Source organism: Orcinus orca, chromosome 16, assembly GCF_937001465.1.
Source record: "Orcinus orca chromosome 16, mOrcOrc1.1, whole genome shotgun sequence".
Lineage (NCBI taxonomy): Eukaryota > Metazoa > Chordata > Mammalia > Artiodactyla > Delphinidae > Orcinus > Orcinus orca.
Window position 1 is genome coordinate 31,517,630 of NC_064574.1, and position 22,645 is coordinate 31,540,274.

The 22,645-nt window shown below is 51.1% G+C and overlaps 2 protein-coding genes across 5 annotated transcripts in view; one reads left to right on the forward strand and one right to left on the reverse strand.

The window, feature by feature from the left end:
- Nucleotides 1–15,828, forward strand: part of SMOX (spermine oxidase) — a 66,772-nt gene extending 50,944 nt beyond the window's left edge. Inside the window, exon 8 of one of the 3 annotated variants that reach the window (XR_007472212.1) lies at nt 13,098–15,563. Coding sequence is in view for 1 of the 3 variants with exons in the window: in XM_049699485.1 (XP_049555442.1) it covers nt 15,633–15,683 (51 nt within the window). In the remaining 2 variants the exon portion in view is untranslated. Of the gene's footprint in view, nt 1–8,945; nt 10,006–13,097; nt 15,564–15,632 lie in introns of those variants that run through there. The other 2 variants (XR_007472213.1, XM_049699485.1) reach the window with 2 other exon arrangements.
- On the reverse strand, nt 989–21,961 carry ADRA1D (adrenoceptor alpha 1D). 2 transcript variants are annotated; one of them, XM_033415809.2, is made up of 3 exons: nt 20,297–21,478; nt 19,786–19,906; nt 18,838–19,597 (listed from the first exon to the last, which is right to left on the reverse strand). In XM_033415809.2, exons 1-3 carry the CDS (start codon nt 21,414–21,416, stop codon nt 19,384–19,386), a joined length of 1,455 nt encoding a protein of 484 aa, XP_033271700.1. In that variant the 5' UTR covers nt 21,417–21,478; the 3' UTR covers nt 18,838–19,383. The 2 variants fall into 2 exon arrangements, with proteins under 2 accessions (XP_004285330.1, XP_033271700.1); XM_004285282.3 differs by lacking the exons at nt 18,838–19,597; nt 19,786–19,906 and adding an exon at nt 989–2,918 and having other exon boundaries at nt 20,297–21,961.
- Between the last annotated feature and the right edge of the window lie 684 nt (nt 21,962–22,645).

Consider the following 22,645-nt stretch of genomic DNA (forward strand, 5'->3'; position numbering starts at 1 on the left):
CTCCCAGATGTCCCAGAATCACTTGCAAGAGGCTACCTCCTCTAGAAGGGCTGTTGCTATTCCCTCCATTCCTCTTGGCCACTCCAGGACTCTTTGCCATGTCCTGAGAACAAGGTCAGCAGCTCAGTGCTTTACTGATGATTAGAACTGGGATGCTGGATGCCTCTGCTGTGGCACAGCCTCTCTGGGGCTCTGTAGCCCCATCCCGCTCTCCTGGAAAGCTCCTTCCCTGGTGTGGAGGGCACAGGAGGAGGCAGCTGTGTGCAGAGAGTCCCGTGTGCAGGAGACATGAGCTGAGGCTTAAAGGTCAGATATGTTTTGCTGATTGATCATCAAGCCTAGAGAAAGTACTGGGCAAGCTGCTGACCCCACCTGCCTCTACACCCACTTTTATCCAGGACAGGGAGGCCCCCTAAAATCCTTCTGATGAAGGCTCCCTCCTTACATTTCTCCCTTGTCCTCACTGTCGACCTCCTGTGGGCTCAGCTGCCCTGGCATGTGGGAACCCTCTTAGAGACCCTCCCCTGCTGTTGAACCCCTGCTGGGGAGCCCAGAGTTCAATCCTCTGACACTAGGGTCTGCCTCCTTGCTGAACTTTGCTTTGACGGATGGCCCCCACCTCTGTGAGAAGACTGTGGGGGCTGTGCCCAGTGTCCCCAGCTTTAGGGCAGCCAGTGTGCTGCAAGATGGGGCCCTCTTTGGGGTGTGCAACATGCTCCCAGTACCTGCTTTTAACTGCCCCTCCTGTGCCTTGTGGGGGTTACCAGGCCTGAAAGTCCAGTACCTGCTGTAGACCCACAGTGTGAAATTTCTGCTCCCAAGCCCAGATACTGGCTGTCTTTTTACCTTGTAATATTGGGATGAGGGGTCTGAAATTGTGGTGACCTTTTAAACAGACTACCTCCCTACTACAGGATGGAAGCTTTTGGCTCAAAATACTGGTTCATGTTGGCCCCAGCAGTTGGTTCTTCCAGTTTCAGAACACCACCACTCCAGACAGCCCAGAGTATTATCTAACCAGCTCTCCTTCCAAGGGTCCATTGGGCTACAGTCATCATTCCCATGCTGGTTGGATGTATGTGGTTGATATTATCTAGCTGAAGACTGAACTACCTGTAGTCTCTTGGGAACATGACAAGTGTTGGACATTTTACTCAAAGCCAATAAGCATGGTTCCTAAGTAGGTGTTCTCTCACCATGTATACCTGTCTACTTGGGCTTGTACATTTTTTCATGTAAAGTAATGTTTCACCCATTTAACTGATGGCCACCTTCCAGACTGAGGCCCTCAGAGCATCACAGATATATCTGGTGAGACTGAAAAAGCGAAACTTTGTGCTTATAATTACTGTTTGTTCCCAAGACTAATCATGTGAGTTTTAAAAGCCAACAAAATGCCCGAATCTTTTGGTTATGCTGAAAGTCCCAAAGGACAGCAGCCATCAGTTAAAGAGACAGGTTGAAACTAGAAAGGTGAACACAGACCCAATTTATCCTCTTGTGGGCCTTTAGTACTTGAAGGATTTTAGAAAAACAAAAAGTAGTTCTTTATGGGTTGTAAGCTGAAGATGAACAGTTTGCACAGTTTGGACAAAATAGAAGTACTCTGACCAATAAATATGTCTAAAAATGACAAAGTTCTCCCCATTTGATGGTTCCAGAGCCCAGCAAGAAGTGATGGGCACAGGCACAAGGAGCTATATACAGTGTAAACAGTAAGGCCTTTGGGGAGACAAAGTGAGGGGCAGGGCGGAGCCTCAGTAGGGCAAAGTGGGCCCACAGGTTAATACAACAGGCTTGTAGGACAGTCGTCCAATCTGCCACCAAAGCTTGTGGGTGGCAATGGCAGGCCACTGGATTCCTCCAGTCTGCAGTAAGGATAAATTGTGTCCATTGAGAAGCTTTGGTCCCACTGACTTTTTCTGGAGGGGAGGCATTGGCGGCAGCCAGGCAGGGCCTCTGTGCCCTTTCCTCCCCAAGAGGAGGGACAGGGCTGCCTGGCCATACTTGGGGCCATCTACCCAGGGTTCAAGGCATGGATGGGGCAGTGTTTCTCAAACAGGGATTGGAAACAAATGGCCCCAAGGAGCCCTCAGCCTCTCCCTTGAAAGGAGGAGCTGGGGGCATCTGTGTCCAGGAGGGGGAGCCCATAACTTTCTGCCCTTCAGGGGCTTCACCCACACCTCAGTTCCTCGGGGATTCTGGAGAGCAGTCGCCCTGATCGATTTCTGGGTCCTTGATTCTCACCGGCCTCTTGAACAAAGCCAGCCTCCATCTCCACACCCTTCTCCCACCCCCAGCACACTCCTCGGCCTAACTCAGGGGTCCTTAAATATCAGTCTCCCGGAGAAGGCTAGAGTTTGCCAATTCGTAGGCCTGGCAGGTAGTGCCCTCAGCTGCCTCACTGCGGACGCCTAAGCACACAGCTTCCACCTCCAAGTGCAGGGCGCACGCAGCCTCTCTGGCGTGTTTCTTTTGCGACAGGCTGGAGACCTTGGCATGCAGCGGGGTGGTGGGTTTCCGGAACGGCCCGAGAAGCCTCCACTTGCGAAAGGCGCAGGGCGGCTTTCGACGGCCGACGACCGGAGCCTGCGCCTTGCGTGTGCCTGGGGAGCCGGGGGCTGAGGGCGTGGTGAGGGCCAGCAGGGCCCCGGAGGGTGCGGCGCCTGGGCCAGGAGCGTAGTCAGGGCGCGGGCCGCCATTCGAGGCTTGCCAGTGGTGACTGTAGATGCTCCAGAGGGGGCGGTGGTGCTGGCGACTACGATGGCATTGGCAGCGCAGGAGGCGGAGGAAGGCCCGCTTGAACTCCCGGCTGGAGCAAGGGTAGATGAGCGGGTTCACGCAACTGTTGAAGTAGCCCAGCCAGAAGATAACCTTGAAGACGCCCTCTGAGGGCTTCAGCTGTGGGAACAGGGAGCCTGTGGGAAGCAGAGACCCAGGCTGGTTAGATGCTCAGGGAGAGGGAGTTCCAGGCAGCGCCTGGTGCAAAGGGGCCACCCTCTCTGCACTACTCCCCCTCCCCCCACCCCTTTCAGGGGCCCTGGCCATTCATCAACCAGTGGCTCTCAAGATATCTCTCCTCAATGAGTCCCTGATATAATTCGAGGGTGTCCATGAACTTGAATGAGAAAAAAATAGTCATCTTCAGCTTTACTCACGTTTACCTGAAATTGAGCATTTCCAGCGAGTGTAAGCAACAAACCTGAGTAGAATTAGACAAAACGATATGAAATCACTGTTTTGTAGCTCAAAACTGGTGCAGTATTGGCAGTTTACCCCCTAATATTAGCAGTTGCTACAGATATTTTGGAATATTGTCTATGCTTCTCACTATTTGGAAGTGTCAGTCACTAGAACACGCCACTAGATCTTGTTATTTAAAGCCTTCACATGGAAACACATTGGAGACTAAATCACAGATTTCAATTAAATGAAGTCGATTTCATCTGCAATCCTCTGTATTTTATTTTTTGCATTTGAAAGAGTAACTCTGAGAAAGGCTCCATACACTTTGCCAGATGCCCAAGTAGTCCCTAGCATAAAAAGGGTAAGAACTCCTGAATTAAATGTTGACCAAGGCTTGCCCTGAGCCAGGCACTGTGCTGGGCTGTCATCAAACACCTGAGGCCTTGCTCTCCCGGTAGCAATGTGGGTCACATATCATGGGCATGCAGGTGGGATGATGGTGGTGCTCAGTATATTGGGGCGGGGGGCTTCCAGGGTCTCAGGATGGACAGGAGCCAGGCAGGATGAGGAAGGGCAGAGGGTATCAGGAGTGGAAGGGACAGGTGGGCAAGAGGATAACAAGTTTGGGGCATGGGAATGTCCTGTACGATATGCTCAGAAAACTTCATTTGAGACAAATGGTGAAGGGCCTTAAATGCTGGGAAGTGGCTTTTATTTTGTGGGTAGTTAGGAGCCATGGATATTTTTGAGCAGGCAAGAGATAGAACCTAGAATTAAGCCTCAATGAACACAATGCCCATGAGCTGTCAGAATGCAGGATAGTGGGGCTGCCCCAGTGGAAGTGGGAAGTGGTCAGGAAGGCTTCTGGGATGGCTTGGAAAGGGAGCAGAGTGCCAGGCAGGAGGAGGTGGGGACACTGGGGTCTGAGCTGTGCCAGGAAGACCCTCCTCCCTGCATACCTTTCCCCTGTCTTCCCCACCATAGACCTCAAGGAGTCATGTCTCCAAAGGCACCTAACAAAATGCAAAGACATCACCCAGGAAGCAGAGGCCACTTTGTCACCCTCACTATCCTCAACATCAGCAGGGGTTGGGGGTAGGCGGCAGGAGCGTCCCATCCCAGGCAAAAGTTTCAGGTGTCTGCCAGGCTGAGCAGACCAGGGGTAGTGGTCCTTGACAAAGCAAGACCTGCTTTCTTTTCTCCTTGCCCTCAAAGAAATAAGAGCAGTGTCCCCTACTGAGGGAGCAGAGGCATCATGCCCCTCTCTTTGACCTGGGGACCCTTGCGTATCACCCACCTCCCACCCAGTGGGATTCCTGATGCTAAGAGACACTGTGGAGGAAGAGGAGTGTCAGGCAGTATCGCGTGGCACAGCATTTTCAAACCCTGGTCACGCAGCCTTGAGCAAGTTATTTGGCCATCTAAGTCTCACTCTTCTTTTCTGTGAGATACATACAACAATTTCTCTGAAGGGATTTTGTGACAATTCATAAATTTCAGGGCACAAGACTTCGCAGTTTTGTAGTAAATACTGGAGCCTGTTCACTGCCCCTTTCCCTACTTCTGTGGCTTTTGAGAGAGGAGACCTCAGCCCTGGGAAGGGACCCCGTTCCCAGCTCTGGAGAGTGGCCAGAAACAGTAGCCAAGACCTGGTGGGTTTGGGGGAGGCTGGGGCATCAATCAGAATGTAAGGAGATAATTTCCCTTGGGAGAAGAATTGGGCAGTTGTCCCTGGAATGTGGGGGCCACCAGTGTTGACCTTAGCCTCCAGGAAGGCAGCCTTCTGAACAGCATCCCTTAATGGCTGCAAAATAAGACAGAGTGCTGAAAATAACTTTCTGACTCAGGCTAGAATTCTTTTATATTTAGCCCAGGATGACAAATCAGGGGACTATGCTTTAAGCAGTAAGCCAAAAGCCAGCCAAAGGGCTTTGTTATTGGTGTGGTTTTGATTCGGATTGGTGGGCAACATGGCATATAGTAGTGTGGCCTGGGCCTTGTTTTAAGCATTAAAATTCTAATTCATGCTCAACCAACCTATGCAGAAGCCTGCTGCCAGCTGGGAATTCCTTACACACAAAGGAGCTGGGATACAAACTCAGCCTTTCAGCCCCAGGTTTTTCCTACTGTGTCCTGCTGAGGGTTCTGTCTTACTTTGGGGTCTCCCAGAAGCAGACCTGAGACAAGGATTCAAATGCAAGTTGTTAATTTGGAAGGTAAATGAAACACCAATAGTGAAGTGTGATAAAAAGAGGGAAGAGAAGGAAGCCAATAAAAGGAGAGTTAACAAGTTAGTCACTCTCACTGGGAGCTCTGGGGGACTGGAGAACAGGATCAGTAAGGTGAGGGAGGTGGGGTATCTATACTCCCATTACCATAAGCCAGTGTTTGGGTTGCTCCCTCAGGGTGTTAATTTTCCATACTTCCTGCTTGCTGTGTGGGTGGACAGTGAGGATATTGCTGGTCAGAGAATGCTGCAGGCGAAGATATGGAGGCAGCTGCTGGGGCGGAAAGTGACCCATGTTCAGGGGGGATGGGTGGGGCACTGACAGCAGTCGCCACAATTTTGTTTCATTGCTGTCTGCCCTCTGTGCACAGACATCTTGCCTGGAAAATACAGACGTCTGTGCCTTGGGCTCCAGCTTTCACAGGCAGGAGCTCCTAAGAGATTTTTACTCTGTTCCTTTCACATATGGCAGTCCTGAGCCTCACACCTACTTCTGCCCAGAGTGCTGCAGTCTACCCCCATGCCTCCTTGCACCCTGCCTCACTCTGCTGCCTGCCTGCCCCAACGTTCTCTCTTCTGCCCACAGCCTCTTTTAAGGATCTCTGGGTCGGGGGAAAGGGGCTTGTGGGCACTTCCCTCCCCTTTGCCATGGACGAGGTGGGTAACTGTCCTGAGACTCCCGAGGGTGCTCACTGGCATTATCCCTGCAGCACTGCCCTGCTCTCAGGGCATCAGTGGACAAGCCCCTTCTCAGCCACTCCCAACTTTCTCCTCCTCCAGCTACTCTGACTTATGGCCTCTTAGGTCGACCACTTGGTTTCACCTCTCTTGCCTTCACAGTCCTCTCCAGCTGCCCAGCACAAGCCTCTGCCAGCCCCGGAAGCCCAGCTACAGGAAAGCTTCAATGGGTACATGGGGGCTCTGAGGCAAGGCCTCTGTCTCCCAGTACCTGGCACTCCCCTTCTCTGTCCTGAGCTGGCTCCCTCTCCTACTCCCCACATTGTCCACAGCCATTCTTGCAGGCATAAAGCACAGCTGTGCTAACTCATCTTGGCAGTTGTCACTGGAAACAGGTGCTCATGGGACCCTCCTCTCTCGGCCTCCCGCCATCCAGGCGCCCAGCACCACCTCCTTGTTCTCCTTTCTCTTGCAATTCCCGCTTCTCTTCTGTCTTCATGTGCATCAGCTAAGTTGCCACACTGACTGTTCACTGCCCTCTGGCCACAGCGGGCTCCCCAGTCTTGTCTCTGTGCTTTTGCACAGGATCATCCTGGACTGCCCTTCCTCCTTCCTCCACCTGGTAGTGCTGGCTCCAGTGACACCTCCTCCTGGGAGCTTTCGTCACACCATCCCCTCCTGACCCAGCAGAGTTAGTTGTATTCCCCCCTCCCCTAGCACATCTATTCACTTCTCAATGCCAAGAACACTGCGGGTAACTACCAGTTTCCCATCTATCTGATCCTTGAATGGAGAGCTCCCCACACCATCCTTGGCACATCGTAGGTGCTCCACACATTCTGACCCCTCTCCTTCTGTCACACTCTGCATCCCATCCATCACCAACTCCCATTAGTCCTGAATCCCCCACTTTGCACCATCCCTCATTACCACCCTGGTCCCAGCTACTATCATCATCTACCTACAGTGCCCTTCCAAGTGGGCTCTCTGTTCCTGCCCCTGTGCCCCCCATAGTACCCTGTTCTCCACATAGCAGCTGGGGGTGTGTGTGTCCTTTTAAAACATAAGGCTGAGCAGTTCATTTCTTCACTTAAATCTATATTCCACTGCTGACTGCAGCTTTCTGTCCTCTCTCTTTTTCTCATCTGAACTTTGACCTGCCAGCCCCTTGGATTTCTCCTATCATCTCTGCTTAGCTGAGACTTCTCCTCACTTGCACCCCAGCCATTCTTTCCTCAGTCCTTCCATGTGCATGTCCTTCTGGATTTGGGTTGTATTTATCCAGCCAGAGCCTAACTCTGGAGAGATTCACCCACACTCTGAACACGCTTAGGGTCTCCAACCTCAGCTCTGTGTCCTGGCTTCAAGCAATCTTGCCACCCATTCTCAGCCCACTCCCCCACCCCCACCTATTCCTGCACCAGCTCCTTTGAGCCTTTACCCCTCTCCACAGGCTCTGCAGTCTGCCCCTTTCCCTTCTCCAAAGCAGTTGATCTCACTTCCTGTTTCACAGAGAAAACAAGACAAAGAAGTTGGGCACTCACTTAAACCTTCTTCACCTGTCTTCCTCCTTTGTAAGAAAGGAGTCTCTCCTCCCACCCAAGGTTCACGTCCCTACTTGTGTTGTAGAGCTCTCGACCCATCAGTCACTCGTGAGCTTGCCTCTGTCACAGCTGCACCCTCTTTGCTGGTTCTCTGGCTATGACTTCATTCCCTCCACGCTTTCTATCCACACATGCCATCTCCTCTTCCCCACCTGCTTTTCACTCCACTGCTTTGCCCCACTGCCCCACTCCACCCCAGCCCTCCCACATGCAGATACAGCTCTCATCCATCCTGGACACTTCTCATCTCACCTGGGGCTTTTGGGGCACCATTCTCTTGGATTTTCTACTCCTTGTCAATTGCCTTTGCTCCTTCCTCATGTCCCCACTGCTACGTGTAGGAGTGCCCTTATAAGAAGAGTCTTGTAATCTCTTCTCTTTGCATTCTCTTGGCAATTTCAGCCAGGCTCACAGACTGTTGGCTGGTAATGCCCACAGTTCTATCTCCAGCTCAGTTTGCTCTCCCAAATTCTAGACTCATAGATCCAAGACTCACTGCCTCCCAGACATTTCCACTTGGATGTCTACTGGCATCTCACACTTATCCTGCCCTCATAAAGCTTACATTTCATAGGGCAAGACCAGCAAAACATATGATAAACAAGGAAAATGCAAACGTATCAGATAATAAAACATGCTAATAAAAAACAAAGCAGGGAAGGAAGATACCTAGTTGTGTTTATGTATGTGTGTGCGTGTGGCTGGGGGTGGTGCTATAAATTTTGGGTAAACTGCTGAGAATATGACGTCTGAGTAAAGAGCTGAATGAGGCATGTGGACATTTTGGGGAAAAGCATTCCAGGTAGAGGAAACAGCAAGTGCAAAGGGCCTGAGGTGGCCCTGGTATGTTTGCAGAACAATGACAAGGCTAGTGTGGATAGAATGGAGTGATTGAGTGCACAGCAGAAGGGGATGAGGTTGAAACTCAACCACTACCCTCCTCCCTGCGCCCTCCTACCCTGTCTGAGACACAATCCCCTCTCCCCTTGAGTAATTCAGCAGCCTCCCGACTGTCTCTTGCATGTACTGTTGCAGCCTGAAATCTACCCTCAACTTGGCAGCTAGAATGATCCTTTAAAAATATTGGGTTGGGCAAAAGTTTTGTTCAGTTTCTTCCATAAGATGGCTCGAGTAGCGCTTAGTTATCTTTAACTTCATTCAAAACAATTTTGTTAGATTGTATTGTGACAGCTGTCATATCAGCGTGCATTTAAAAAAAAACTTATCAAAATTGGTGAATTTTTATGTAGCTATTTTAATATTGAAGATGGAAGAAGAAAAGCATCATTTACAGCATATTATGCTTTATTATTTCAAGAAAGGTAAAAATGCAACTGAAACGTAAAAAAAAAGATTTGTGCAGTGTATGGAAAAGGTGCTGTGACTGATCGAACGTGTCAAAAGTGGTTTGTGAAGTTTCATGCTGGAGATTTCTTGCTGGACGATGCTCCATGGTCGGGTAGACCAGTTGAAGCTGACAGGGATCAAATCGAGACATTAATTAAGAACCATCAACATTATACCACGTGGGAGATAGCTGACATACTCAAAATATCCAAATCAAGTGTTGAAAATCATTTGCACCAGCTTGGTTATGTGAATCGCTTGGATGCTTGGGTTCCACAGAAGTTAAGCGAAAAAACCTTCTTGACTGTATTTCCACATGTGATTATCTACTTAAACGTAATGAAAAGTTTCTGTTTTTAAAAGAAATTGTGACGGGCGATGAAAAGTGGATACTGTACAATAATGTGGAATGGAAGAGATGGTGGGGCAAGCGAAATGAACCACCACCAACCACACCAAAGGCCAGTCTTCATCCAAAGAAGATGATGTTGTGTATATGGTGGGATTGGAAGGGAGTCCTCTATTATGAGCTCCTTCTGGAAAACCAAATGATTAATTCCAACAAGTACTGCTCCCAGTTAGACCAACTGAAAGCAGCACTCAACAAAAACCATCTGGAATTAGTCAACAGAAAATGCATAATCTTCCATCAGGATAACGCAAGGCCACATGTTTCTTTGATGACCAGGCAAAAACTGTTACAGCTTGGGTGGGAAGTTCTGATCTATTGACCATATTCACCAGACATTGCACCTTCGGATTTCCATATTTTTCAGTCTTTACAAAATTCTCTTAATGGAAAAAAATTTCAATTCCCTGGAAGACTGTAAAAGGAACAGTTCTTTGCTCAAAAAGATAAAAAGTTTTGGAAAGATGGAATTATGAAGTTGTCTGAAAAATTTCAGAAGGTAGTGGAACAAAACAGTGACTATGTTGTTCAATAAAGTTCTGGGTGAAACTAAAGATGTGTCTTTTATTTTTACTTTAAAACCGAAGGAACTTTTTGGCCAACCCAATAGAAATAGATCATGTCACTCCTCAAGCTCAAAACCCTCTAAGGGCTGCCATTCCCCCTCACAGCTCGACATATGGTCCCCTGACCCCCTGACATCCTCTCCTACTCCCCCCCCAACTCTGTTCCAGCCACACTACCCTCCTTTTGCTTCTTGGACATGCCAGACACACTCCCTCCTTGGGCCTTTGCATTTGCTTTTCCCCAGAATCTTCTTCCCCCAGAAATCCACATGGCTCCCTGACCTCTCATCTAAAATTGCAGTGTGCCTGGAAACAACCCAAGGGCCCACCAACAGATGACTGGTTTAAGATGATGTGGTATATATAAACAATGGAATGTTACTCAGCCATAAAAAGAATGAAATATTGCCACTTGCAGCAACATGGATGGACCTAGAGATTGTCATACTAAGTGAAGTAAGTCAGAGAAAGACCAATATTATATGACTTACATGTGGAATCTAAAAAATAATACAAATGAATCCATATACAAAACAGAAACAGACTCACAGACATAGAAAACAAACTTATAGTTACCAAAGGGGAGAGGGAGGGAGGGAGGGACAAATTAGGAGTGTGAGATTAACAGACACAAACTACTATACATAAAATAGATAAGCAACAATAATTTACTGTATAGCACATGGGACTGTATTCAGTATCTCATAATAATCTATAAAGGAAAATAATCTGAAAAAAAACTGAATCACTTTGCTGTACAACTGAAAACAACACGATATTATAAATCAACTACAATAAAAAAAATTGCAGTGTCCCCCACCCCATACTCCCCATCTCCCTCAGCTGGCTCTATCTGTGGCCCTTATCACCTTCTCTTGTACTATTTGAGTTATTCTTCATTTTGTCTATCACCTTTCTGCCTGCAGTAAGAGTCCATGGGGCAGGACTAGTGTCTGTTTTGCTTGATGCTGCACTCCCATTGCCCAGAAGACCTCATGAACACACTGAACACAGTAGGCGCTCAACACTTGCTGAGTTTGCTGAATGAGTCCCTCTTTTCTACGCTATATGTCACCATGTCTGGTACATTCAGTTTTCTCTCTAGTGGAGTCCCTCCCTTCACCTCATTCCTGAAGCCTTTGCTGACTCTGGCATCTCATTTTGTTTACATGGCTGTGACAGCCCCCAGTGGTCCCTTGTCTCCTCTACTCTGCACACAGCTGCTGGAGACTTATTGTAAAAAAAAATGGTTTCTCTCCTTTCCCCTCTGAAAATGTTGGTGGCTTCTAATGGCTCTGAGGAATAAACCCAAATTTTCTTGTGTTGCATTCAAGTCTTTTTAGAATCCTAAGCTGTCTTCAGCTTACATCCCTCCCAAATTGGCCATACGAAGCCACAAGCATGTCTTCCCACAGAGGCTGGGCTCCTTCTGCCTTCCTGCGTGGCTCTAACTGCTCCCACGGTGCTTTCTACTTCCGTCCACCCATCCCTCCAGCCCAGGTCAGGTGTCCTCCCCCACCAAGCCTGGGTTAGGTGCCCTTTTATGCACGCCTGCATCTTAACAAATAAAATTTGTTACTGCTCTATCTACTCTCCTAGACTCTAGGTTGCTTGAGGACAGGGATTAATTATTCTTTTCATCCCAGCCTCTAACACACTTGCCTGATCCAGAGCAGGGGTCATAAAGTATCTGTTGAGTGAGTGAATAAGTGCTGTTTGCGTAGATGTAGGTAGCCTCTAAAGTGACGAGGAAGGAAATGGGAGCTCACGCTTGCTTTCTGAGTGTTCAGTACCTACCAGGCTGCATGCTGGGCCCTGTATGTAGCACTTCTCATTTAATTCTCATGGCATTAGCATCCCACTTTGCAGAGATTCTAGTTATCTCCGGAGGGCAAGTGGCAGCATCAGGATTTGAACCTGCGTCAGTCTAGCCCTAAAGTGCTTGGTCTTTCCTTGACATCATGTAAAGATAGAAAAAAAACTTCCCCTGGTCTTCCAGGGGTCCTGGGGTCAGGATCCACAAAGACTCAATACCTTCCAGCAGCTGATCCACAAGCAGCATGCCCATCCCTACCTCTGGACTTTCGTACATTTGGCCTGGTCTGGAAGATGGCCCTCTTCCTTTCTCCATAGCAGGTCTCTCCAGTTCTTCAGACTTGGGCATAGAACCACCTCTCCAGGAGCAGTTCTGTGATTAATTCCACTCCCGGGGTCTGCGGAGGTGAGACTGGTTTCTGGAGTGTGTGTGCCTTTGAGCACTTCTTGATTCTGCCTCCACCAAGTGGCATTCATTGGCCTTCTCTATGGCCTTTAGGGTGGCCTGTGAGGACTGCCACATTGAATTCGGCTCCTGTGCACGCATGCCCATCCAGAACACTCAGAAAGGCTGGGCTGTTGCCTGCTCGCTGCATCTCAGGAAACAGACCCCAGCCTCCTGGAAGGAGCCCCAGAAAGCCACTTGGCCATCTCCTTCCCCTTCTTCAAGTCTTTGCTCAAAAGTCACCTTTAAGGTTTGAAGTTGATGCTATTAGTGCCCCACCCAGGTGCCCCTGGTCCCCACCTACTGTGAGTGTTGGCTGCTAATGGCTTATAGTTGGCTGCTAATGGAGAATTGCCCTTGACCAATGGGAGCTGCTTCAACTGGGAGATGACACCTTCCCACCAAGGTGGCAGCCCACAGCCAGTGATAGACAGCGGGGATGGAAAAGGCCAGACTCCTTGTCTCGAGGTGGCACAATTCTCTGCTGTCGTTCTTGTTCCAGGGATCAGGCTGAGGCCAGACTTTGAGACCACATCCTAGGTTTAGCTCTTTTCTGACTTATCCTGCTTCCCTCCCTCCCAGGTACCTCCTGAGAGCTTCCCTCAATCCATCACTCGCATAAGAACTCCTGTCTCAGTCTCTACGTACAGGGACATGACCCAGGACACTCTGCATGGATGTGTCTTCAAGCTCTCTTGATTGGTCCTAAACCTATAATCCAGGGATTAGCTCTTGGTCACTGTTTCAACTCTTCCGCCCACTGCTGAGAAAGGCAGGGCATGAATTTGCATGTTCATGCCCATTTCTCTCCACTCAACAGGCAGGCTGGAGCACAGGAGTGAACACATTGACCTACCTATGAGGAGAGGTGGTCAGGATGTAGGTAGGAGATGACTGCAAACACAACTCTTGCCTGCTTCTCTCTGCTCCTTGGCCTTTTCTTGCATGTATCCGTCAAGCTTGCTCCCACCTGCCTTCCCCTATTCCCTGTTTTGGGGTGCCTTTGTCAGGAGTCTAACGTAATGTCCAGGGATGCTGAACATCCACTAGTCAGAAGAGGCAGGGCCTCTCCTGTGTCAGCAGGTTACCCCACTCTTTGGCATGTTGGCTGGGCTAGCCTGGCCTGCACACTGTTGGGGAAACTAAGGCAGGCTGAGATTGGCGGCGGAGGTCTGCAGCCTTATCACAGGCCAGTCCCCTCTCCTAAGTAAGAGCAATGTCCAGGCCCAGGAGATGCTGCTGAGATGGTGGTTAAGGCTGAAACTGGCCAATCTGGCCAAGCCTCGCTGAGGAGTGACAGCGCTGAAGCCAAGGGGGGACTGTGTGATTAACAGCACTCTTTTGGTATCACCAGAAGGGAACTTGTTCTTGGCAGAATGTCATAATTCACAGCCAGTCTTGTTCATAGCTTGCAGCCAACCATGAACTATTAGGCTGCACCCCAGCCTTTCCCCTTTCCCACCTCCTCCCTCACCAGTGACTTTTCTATCCACAAGCAGCCATTTTCTCTAGCCAGAAAGAAATAGAGGGGTTAAAAATACCATGTACCATATTCAGGTCTTTCTCTGCCAACAGGGCTAGCAGAGATGGAATTCCCAGTCCTAGACTCCCTTTCTCTCTCCTAGTTCTTTCAGCTGCTCACTCAGTGCTTCTGACTCTAGAACTCAATTGCACCTTCCCCAAGAGAGGCTGGGAAGCAGTGGACCTCTTTGCAATATTTTAAAGGGTCGGCCTCTCTCATAAGGCACACTTGAGCTGAGACCTGAAGACCCTCTGGGGGAGTGAGTCATGCATCTACCTGAAGAAAGAGAATTCCAGACAGAGGAGAGGGCATGTGCAAAGGCCCTGAGGCAGCAGGGTACCGCACAAGTTCAAGGACAACCAAGAAGTTAGGACTGCTGGAACAGAGAAGGGGAGGGAGAGATGGTAAGAGATAAGGCCATTTTGAAGCAGAGACAATCATAAAAGGCTGTCAGGAAGAGGTGACCTGAATAGGGTCCAGGTCTCAGATGGATTATAAAGACACAGAGTTGAGGATATTGTGGGGCTAGCTGTGCCAAGCTAAATCTCTTGAATTCCTTGCATTGCCAATCTTCCATGGTGAGAGGTAACTGGTGGGTCCTCTGGCTTGAGATAGACAAAGAATAGATCAGAAGTCCTTCTGTGCCCTGTGTTTACCTCAGGATCCTTGAGCTCTGTGGGGCTGGCCTAGAGCTACTGGTCTGGCCCTGGACATCCTTCTGCAGCTGTGCAGATTGGCAGGGAGGGGTAGTTCCTAGAGCCACAGAGGCTGCCTGGTGGGGCCCAAGGCAGGGAGATGAGTCACAGACCTGTTCAGTGTCCTACACTGGACCCCACCCATTCCCCTTCAGCTCTTCTCCCTCCCCTTCTCCCCTTTCTCTCTCTCCACCTTCCCTCTCTCCCTCTCTTTTCCACTCTTGTTGTCACTTCTTAACTCATTCCCTGATCTGCGGCCTTGGAGTGGTCACACCCCAAGCTCTGCGTGCCCAAGGCTGAAGTCCCTGCCAAATGGCCCTTGTGCTCGGCTGAACATGACCCTGATCTGAACATGAACCTTTCAGTTCTCAGGTCACACTGACAAATGGCTCATAAGTTGGAGCGGATCAGTGCTTTCGCCAGAGGAGAGAAGTTCCCAGACAGTGGTCACTCTGTCCAGGAGTCCCAGCACTGAGTTGCTGGGGCATTGCCCACTAGGTCCCGATGCTGGCTCTCAGGGGCCCAGGCCAATGTTCTGCTGGGTCACCATCTGCAAAGGAGGGCAGGCAAATCTTCTAGCATTCAAGGAGACCTTTTTGGTGGGCATATAGCTCATGAAGCAGGATGGGGCAGGGTTCAGGTGGGGTCAGAGGTGGGCTCAGGAACTCAGAGACTTTCCCATGAGGAGTGGGCTCAAAGGCTCTGGCGGTCTGGGAGGACCAAGCCACACAGGAAGTGGTCATGTCCTATGGCAATGCTCAGGGCCCTCATGGCCAGGATCTGGGGCAGAAGCGAGCCTGGAACTGAGCCTGGGGGGAGGTAAGCAGGTGCTGAGGCATTTGGTGAGATTTAAAGCTTAAAGCATGTCTGTCAACTGACCCTTAACCCTGGCTTCAGTTTGACCTCTGATCTCTGACCTAGGCAGGAAGTAACAAGGACCCTAGGGCCAAGGGCACCCATTGGCCAACCCCAAAATAGTGATGTCTATAATGTGTGACAGATTTAAAAATCACTTTTAACATGGTACTAAAAAACCTATTGGTCCCCTTTGGAAAGATTGCTAGGAAATTGACTCTTCTTTTTTTTTTTTTTTTTGCGGTACGCGGGCCTCTCACTGTTGTGGCCTCTCCCGTTGCAGAGCAACAGGCTCCGGACGCGCAGGCTCAGCGGCCATGGCTCACGGGCATAGCCGCTCCGCGGCATGTGGGATCCTCCCGGACCGGGGCACGAACCCATGTCCCCTGCATCGGCAGGCGGACTCTCAACCACTGCGCCACCAGGGAAGCCCGACTCTTCTTTTGATAAAGGAGAGCATCGAGCAGCTCTCCTGATTTTGCTGTATGTACTCTATTTCAAGTGACCAAACAGCTAGTGGTGAATTCTTTTTAGAATTTTAGTCTACAAATGCAGAAGGAATGACAGAATTTGGATATCACCACTTTCAGTCCCAGTGATATAACGGGTCCAGGCCATGGTCAATGGCTGCTAAAACTAGCAGGTGAAAAGCTGATGGGACATTTTATAATGAAGGAATCAGGCTGACTGCATCTGAACCCCTGATCAATCTTAACATCACAAAAGAAAAGAAATCTTGTCCCAAACACTGAACTTGAATCTGATCAAGCCAGTTTACAGGAAGTACAGGGAACAAGGGGACACATTAAATGGCACTAATAGGGATGCAAACTCCAAACTGTGGGCAACTCCTTTGGGACAAACAATCTGGTTTCTTCACGAAACAAGCTGAAAGGGAAAAGGTGGGGGTAGGGGAATCTTATTAATCAAAGAAACTGAGGAGACAAATCAAGTGCATGCAATGTATGTACTTTTTTTTGGACCCTGATTCAAACAAATAAACTAAAATTTTATGAGGCAATCAGCAACATTTGAACACTAAGATATTTGGTACTATTAAACAACTATTTTTTGTGTTATAATGGATTGTGGTTATTTTTTAAAAGTTCTTCTAGAAATATACATTGAAGAATTTACAGATGAACTGATATGGTGTCTGGGATTTTCTTCAAAATAATAAGCAGTGGTGGAAAGTGGGCGGGGTTTGAAATGAACGAAGATCAGCCTTGGGTTGATATTGTTGAAGCTGGGGCCATCACACCGTTCTGTCTACTTATGTGTTTGAAACTATCCATGATTTTTAAAAATGGAAAATAAAACCCCTAGCTCACTGCTTGTTCATAATAATCACTCAATAAATGTTAGCTGTTATGTTTAAAACCTTTTTTAGGTCACATAAATGGGGATCACCCCCAATGCATTGCGAGTAAGGGAGGTCTCTGCTTACACAGAGGCTGTTATACTAAGTGAAATAAGCCAGTCACAGAAGGACTGCATGACTCCACTTCCATGAATGTAGCTAAAATAGTCAAATTCAAAGAAAGAGTGGAATGGTGGGTGCCAGGGGCTGAGGGGAGGGGGAAATGGGGAGTTGCTAATCAATAGGCATAAAGTTTTAGTTAAGCAAGATGAATAAATTCTACAGATCTGCTGTACAACCTTGTGCCTAGAGTTAACAATACTGCATGCTTAAAAATTTGTTAAAAGGGTAGATCTCATGTTATGTTCTTACCACAGGAATAATAATAATAATAATAGTAAAGATAGAGGGCTGTGCTTTGTCAACCAGATCCTTGGCACGGAAGGATGTGAAAAGGCCATGGGTTCTGCCACTTCTTCCTCCTATACACACACTGACCAAGCATCTACTATGTGCCAGGTGCCACAAAGGCACAGATAGGAGATGTAATGCCAGCCTCTTCTTCAGGCTTTTGGGCCAGGGAACAGTAATGCCATTCCTGAGAACTTGCTGCAGCGCACCCCCTGCCTCTCTCCTTGAGTCTGTGGACCCTGCACCACCTCAGGGAGCCTGTGGAGATGGGTCCTTCGGTACTTGGCCAGCACTCTGAGACGCAAACGCTGAATCTGCCCTCCACACCTGGCTGCCAAAGTGTGCTTTCCAGCCTAGACACCATTTCCTCAGATGGCTCACAACCTCCTCCTGCCTCCTCCCGCCTTCTCTCCCTCTCTCTCTCTCATTAAGGCATAAGATACTGACAGTCAAGTTTATAAAGTGTGTACATTTTAAGAGTATAGACTGATGACTTTACATATATATTCACCAATGTAGTCACTGCCTAGATCGAGTCACAGACAGGGAAACGGAGGTGTGGGGGATGACCCCTAGTCCCTCTCTGAGACCCTCAGGATTTTAGGTGCCCTGTGCTTGTGTGCCATTCTTTCCTGCCCAGCAACTTGAGCCCCAATGGCCCCACAGGTCAGCATACCTTGTCTATATCTCCCTCTGCTGCAGCTCTGGCTTGACTAAAACATTTCAGGTGATAGATGGCTGTTCATGGCCCCCTGTGCGTGTACCACTGGGACCCTGGGCCCACTTCCTAAAGCTTTTGATATCCTCCGGGCTATTTGGGCTGCTCACTGGCCATATCACTGCTGTGGCTGGGGCTCCTGCTTCCACTTGGCTTTGTGTGTGGAGATGTGGGTGAAGGGCACCCTGGGTCTGCTCAACAACCCCAGGTTGTGGCCCTACTGGGCACCTTCATTTCCATGGCCTGTGGCCCTGGCTGGCACACAGTGCTTTTTCTCAATCCTCCCACGTTTGCTGTTCCTCACACCTGGTGTGGGAACCAGGGCCTGCAAGGAGGGCGGTACCACCTTCTCCTGGCTGCCCCCTTCTCTGCCTCCTTCTGGGTTCTTTCAAAGTGGGTACTCCCCAAGGCTCCTTCCCCAGCCCATCTCTTCTCTTTGCCCATCCATCCTCTTTCTGGGAGACTGTACCCCACACTCCTGCTTCTGCAACCATATCCATCCTTGGTCCCCTTATCTAAGTTCCCAACATCCTCTTCCCCCAAGCACATACTGGCACCTCCTACCAAAATATGCCAGCCCCTTGGATTCCACATTCAACCCCAAAAGTTGCTGCTCAGAATGTTCCCTGTTCCTCCAAAGATGCCTCCCTCCTCCCAGGCCTGGCCCCAGAGCTCCTGGGGGGGGGGTTTGCTCCTGGCCCCCCTTCTTCCTGCACAACCCTCAGGCCACTCCTGCTTGTACCACAGGCTCTGTCCTCCTGTTCTCTCTGCTGTCCTGCCCTCCAAGCCACGTCATGGCAGATCAGAATATTCTGTTTCCCTGCTTGGCCTCTGTCCTGCTTGCTCATTATTACCAGATTCCACTAAATTCAGCTCCATTGTGGCCCTGGGCTTTGTTCTAGACTTGGTGAGATGCCATGGGAGGCTGGGCACAGTGCAGACCGGCAGGAAGGGAGAGGCAAGATAGCCCCAGGGTTCCCACGCGAGGTGTGAGGAGCAGCAGAGATGAGGGGTTGAGGAAGAGCAGTGTCTGCCAGCAAGGGCAGAGGCCATGGAGATTTAGGGATGCTTTTTGGAAGAGGGAGACATGATCTCGACCTCAAAAAACAGTAGCCTTTTGCAGTGTAGATTATAACAGCGAAAAATTAGAAAAACCGAACACTCAGCAGGAGACTGCATCAACACACCACGGCATACTTTCAAACAGAATACTATACTGTTGCTAAAATAACCAGAATGGATAAATCTCAACAACAAAACATTGGGTGAAAAGGGCAAACGGAAGATGGATGTGCACAGCTGGTGCAATTTATATAAGTCCAAAGGACACACAAAACAATGCTATTTATTATTATAGATTCAGGTGTTTGTAGTAAGGGTATAAACATGTGTGTGGGAGTGATAAACACCAGATTTACCTCTGCAGAGAGAGGGAGAAAATGAGGAAGGGACAGGAGGAGGGAACTTAGTTGTGGCTGTTCTGTTTATCTGAAAAGAGAGAGAGGAAGTGATCTGAGGCAAATATGGCGAAATGTTATCATCTGTTCAATGTGGGTGATTACAGGTACATGGGAGGTCCTGGCTTGGGCTGGCTGGTTGCACCTGTGGGTGAAGTGACTCAGGGCAAAAGCAACCCCATAGATGCCGTTCCCTTTCTTCTCCCTGTGCTGACCGAGCCCCAAGGCTTCCAGGAGGGGCCTCAAGGCATGGGAGGAAGGTCCTGAGAACAGCTGCCCACCTCCCAGGACTACAGGAAAGCCTGTGAAAGAAATAACAAAGTTCTCCAGAAGTGCTAGGACTCCGTAAATTTAAGAAACTACGATGAACAATATTAACTTTCCATTTGATAAGATGCCCTTTCCCTTTCTTTCTCACCCCCACACAGACCCCCCCCCCCCCAACCAAGAGGAGATTTCAGAAATGAGAGCCCACAGCATTCACAGATACCAGCTGGGGAGGGCCTCCCAGGGGGGCCCAGCTTCCAAACAGAGAAAGCAGGTGGCTTCCGGTGTCTGCTGATGTTCACGTAGACTGGCCAGGGATTGCTGCCCATGAATGAATGTAGGCCCTGGTGGTGGAGGGAGGGAGATATGTAGACAAGCACATACACTGCTTGCCACATACTATGGGAGCAGATGCCCGCACAGATTTCCACTGACCTTTTGTATTTAGAGGAGGGGGGAGTGTAAAACAAGCCCAGGGCTTGTAATGGCAGTGAAGAAGGGGGAAGGCCAGAAAAGTTAGAAGCTCATAAAACAAATCCTGCAAGCATGAAGAACCTATTTGTGTCCCACAAAGCAGCATGCGCACGTGTCTAAGAGACCAGGCAGTAAACCTTCCATGTTCAGGTGGAGAGTCACCCTCCACTGGGAAGGGCCATACAAGTCTGGGTGCCAGGAAGGGACGGTCACAGGCTCAGGGAGGAAGAGAAGGGGCTGGTGGGAGAGGGATCACTCACCCAGTGGCAGAACGAAGAAAAAGGGGAACCAGCAGAGCACGAAGACGCCCACGACGATGGCCAGCGTCTTGGCCGCCTTCTTCTCACGGGAGAACTTGAGCAGACGCACTGACAGTGAGCTGCGGAAGGTGTGGCCCTTGGCGCTGCGCATCCCACCGTGGGCTCCGTCTGAGCCAGTGCTTGCGCCGCGACAGTGGATGCGCAGCACCACCTCTGAGGCCTTGCCCCGCTCGCGCTTGACTCCCGCCTCCAGGCTGCGCGTGGTGCTTCGCGCTACCACATACACGCGGCAGTACATGACCACAATGACGGCCATAGGCAGGTAGAAAGAGCACAGGGAGGAGAAAACAGCGTATCCTGCCTCCTCCGTGATGCCGCAGAAGCGCTCGTCAGGGGGCACCGGCTCCTTCCAGCCCAGCAGCGGCCCCACAGACACCACGAGGGCTACGGCCCAGAGCAGCGCCAGGATGGCGGCCGCCTTGCGCTCGGTCATGATTGCCGGGTACTTGAGCGAGTGGCGCACGCCCACGTACCGGTCCACCGAGATTGTGCAGAGGCTGAGGATGGAGGCCGTGCAGCACAGCACATCCACGGCGGCCCACACGTCGCAGAAGGCCCGGCCGAAGGCCCAGAAGCCCAGAACCTCCATGGTGGCCGAGAAGGGGAGCACTGTGGTGCTCAGCAGCAGGTCGGCCACGGCCAGGTTCACAATGAAATAGTTTGTGACCGTCTGCAGGTGGCGGTTGCAGGCCACGGAGAGGATGACCATCAGGTTGCCCGCCACGGCCGTGAGGATGAAGGCAGCCAGGAAGACGCCCACGCCCACGCCCTGCGCACTCACCACCAGCCCCCCGACGGCGGCCGTGCCGTTCACCTCGCCGCCGGCGCCAGTGCTCCCCGGCTCCCCAGCGGAGCTCCGGTTGTCCTCGCCGTTGCCCGCGCCCACCACGCCGCCGCCGCTGCTACCGCCTGCGGTCACCCGCACGCCGTCCACCGCCCGGCCCTCGGAGGCGGCCGCGCCGCCCGCGCCACCCCCGCCACCGCCCGCGCTGGAGCTCCCGGCGCTGCTGTCTGAGCAGGGTCCCTCGAAACTGACGTTCAGGAGATAGCGAAAAGTCATCTCAACGCGCAGCCGTCGGGGGCCGGGGCTGGGCGCAGGACGAGCGACTGGTAGGGCTGGGGGCTCCGGCTCCAGACCCGCGCGCTGGTCCTGTCGGGGTCCTGCCTCAGTTCCTGTGACGTGGAGCACTGCTGCCCGCGAGCGGAGCGGGCGGCTGCGGAGTGGGACCGAAGAGCCCGAGCTGGCGACGCGCGCCTCTCTCGCAGCGTGCCCAGGCGAGCGGGCAAAGCGGCGGCTCGGGGCCGGGCGGTGCGGGCGGCGACCACTGAGGAGCTAGCTACTGGGCGCGGGGCCGGGACGGAGTGGAGGAAGGGCAGCGCCGGGGATGAAGAGGGGACGCTGGCACCGAGGGACCCAGCGCCACAGTTGCCGGAAGAAGGGAATCTGCGCTCTGGGCGAGCTGGCGTTCCGGGGTCCCAAAGGGCGGTGGCGCTGGCTTGCGCTCCGATCCCGCGGAAGCCACCCCCGCCGCGCCGCTGGTGCTCACGCCCGCCCTCTCCCCTCGCGGTCCGCTCCCTTCCACCTCCCGCGCCCCTACCCCGCCTCCTCTTTCTTACCACTCAGTTAAGTCTCCCTCCCGCCCTTTCCCCAGCGTCTCGGTCACTGCTGGTGCCCTTGGGCGCGCCGAGTGTAGAAGGTGCGATTCCCGGGTCCCCGGACTCCCGGCTCCGGCCGCCAGAGAGCAGCAAGCGCCTGGGATCTGCAGCCTGCTGACGGGACCACGCCATGCCGCGGATGGAGCTGCTGCACCTCCTTCCTTCTCTCAGGGGACTGGACAAAGGAGGGTCTCAAACACCTCTGTCCAGTGCCGTGGCGTGGAGAGCTCCAGAGGGTGTCGGAAGCTTTGCGGGCCTATGATGGGCGAAGGAACAAGAGACTACTTATATGGTTACAGCCTTCAGACCCTGCCCAGGACACACTGGTCTGCATACACCAACTTCTGCACTGTTACTTTACTCCATATCGGATGTCGAAATAAAACTTCCCATTGCTACACTAAATAAGTGGCCTCGTTCTAGGGAGGGAGGGTTTAAGTACTGGAGGGTGGGAAAGGCCACTTGGCGGGATGGTTAAAGGAGATGGGGCAGACAGTCTGGCTCCAAATCTAGGCTCCGCCCTATGTTAGCTGTTTGACCTCTTTGTGTCTTAGTTTCTCATCTGTAAAATGAAGATAAGAGTAGTGTCTACCTACCAGCGTGAAGACTGAATGAATTAATATCTGTTAGGGC

Coding starts and splice junctions, on each gene's coding strand:
- ADRA1D (XM_004285282.3), bottom strand. CDS start 21,416: ATGACTTTTCGCTATCTCCTGAACGTCAGTTTCGAGGGACCCTGCTCA. Junction 2,919..20,296: donor TTTCTTCGTTCTGCCACTGG/GTGAGTGATCCC, acceptor TGCTTCCCACAG/GCTCCCTGTTCCCACAGCTG.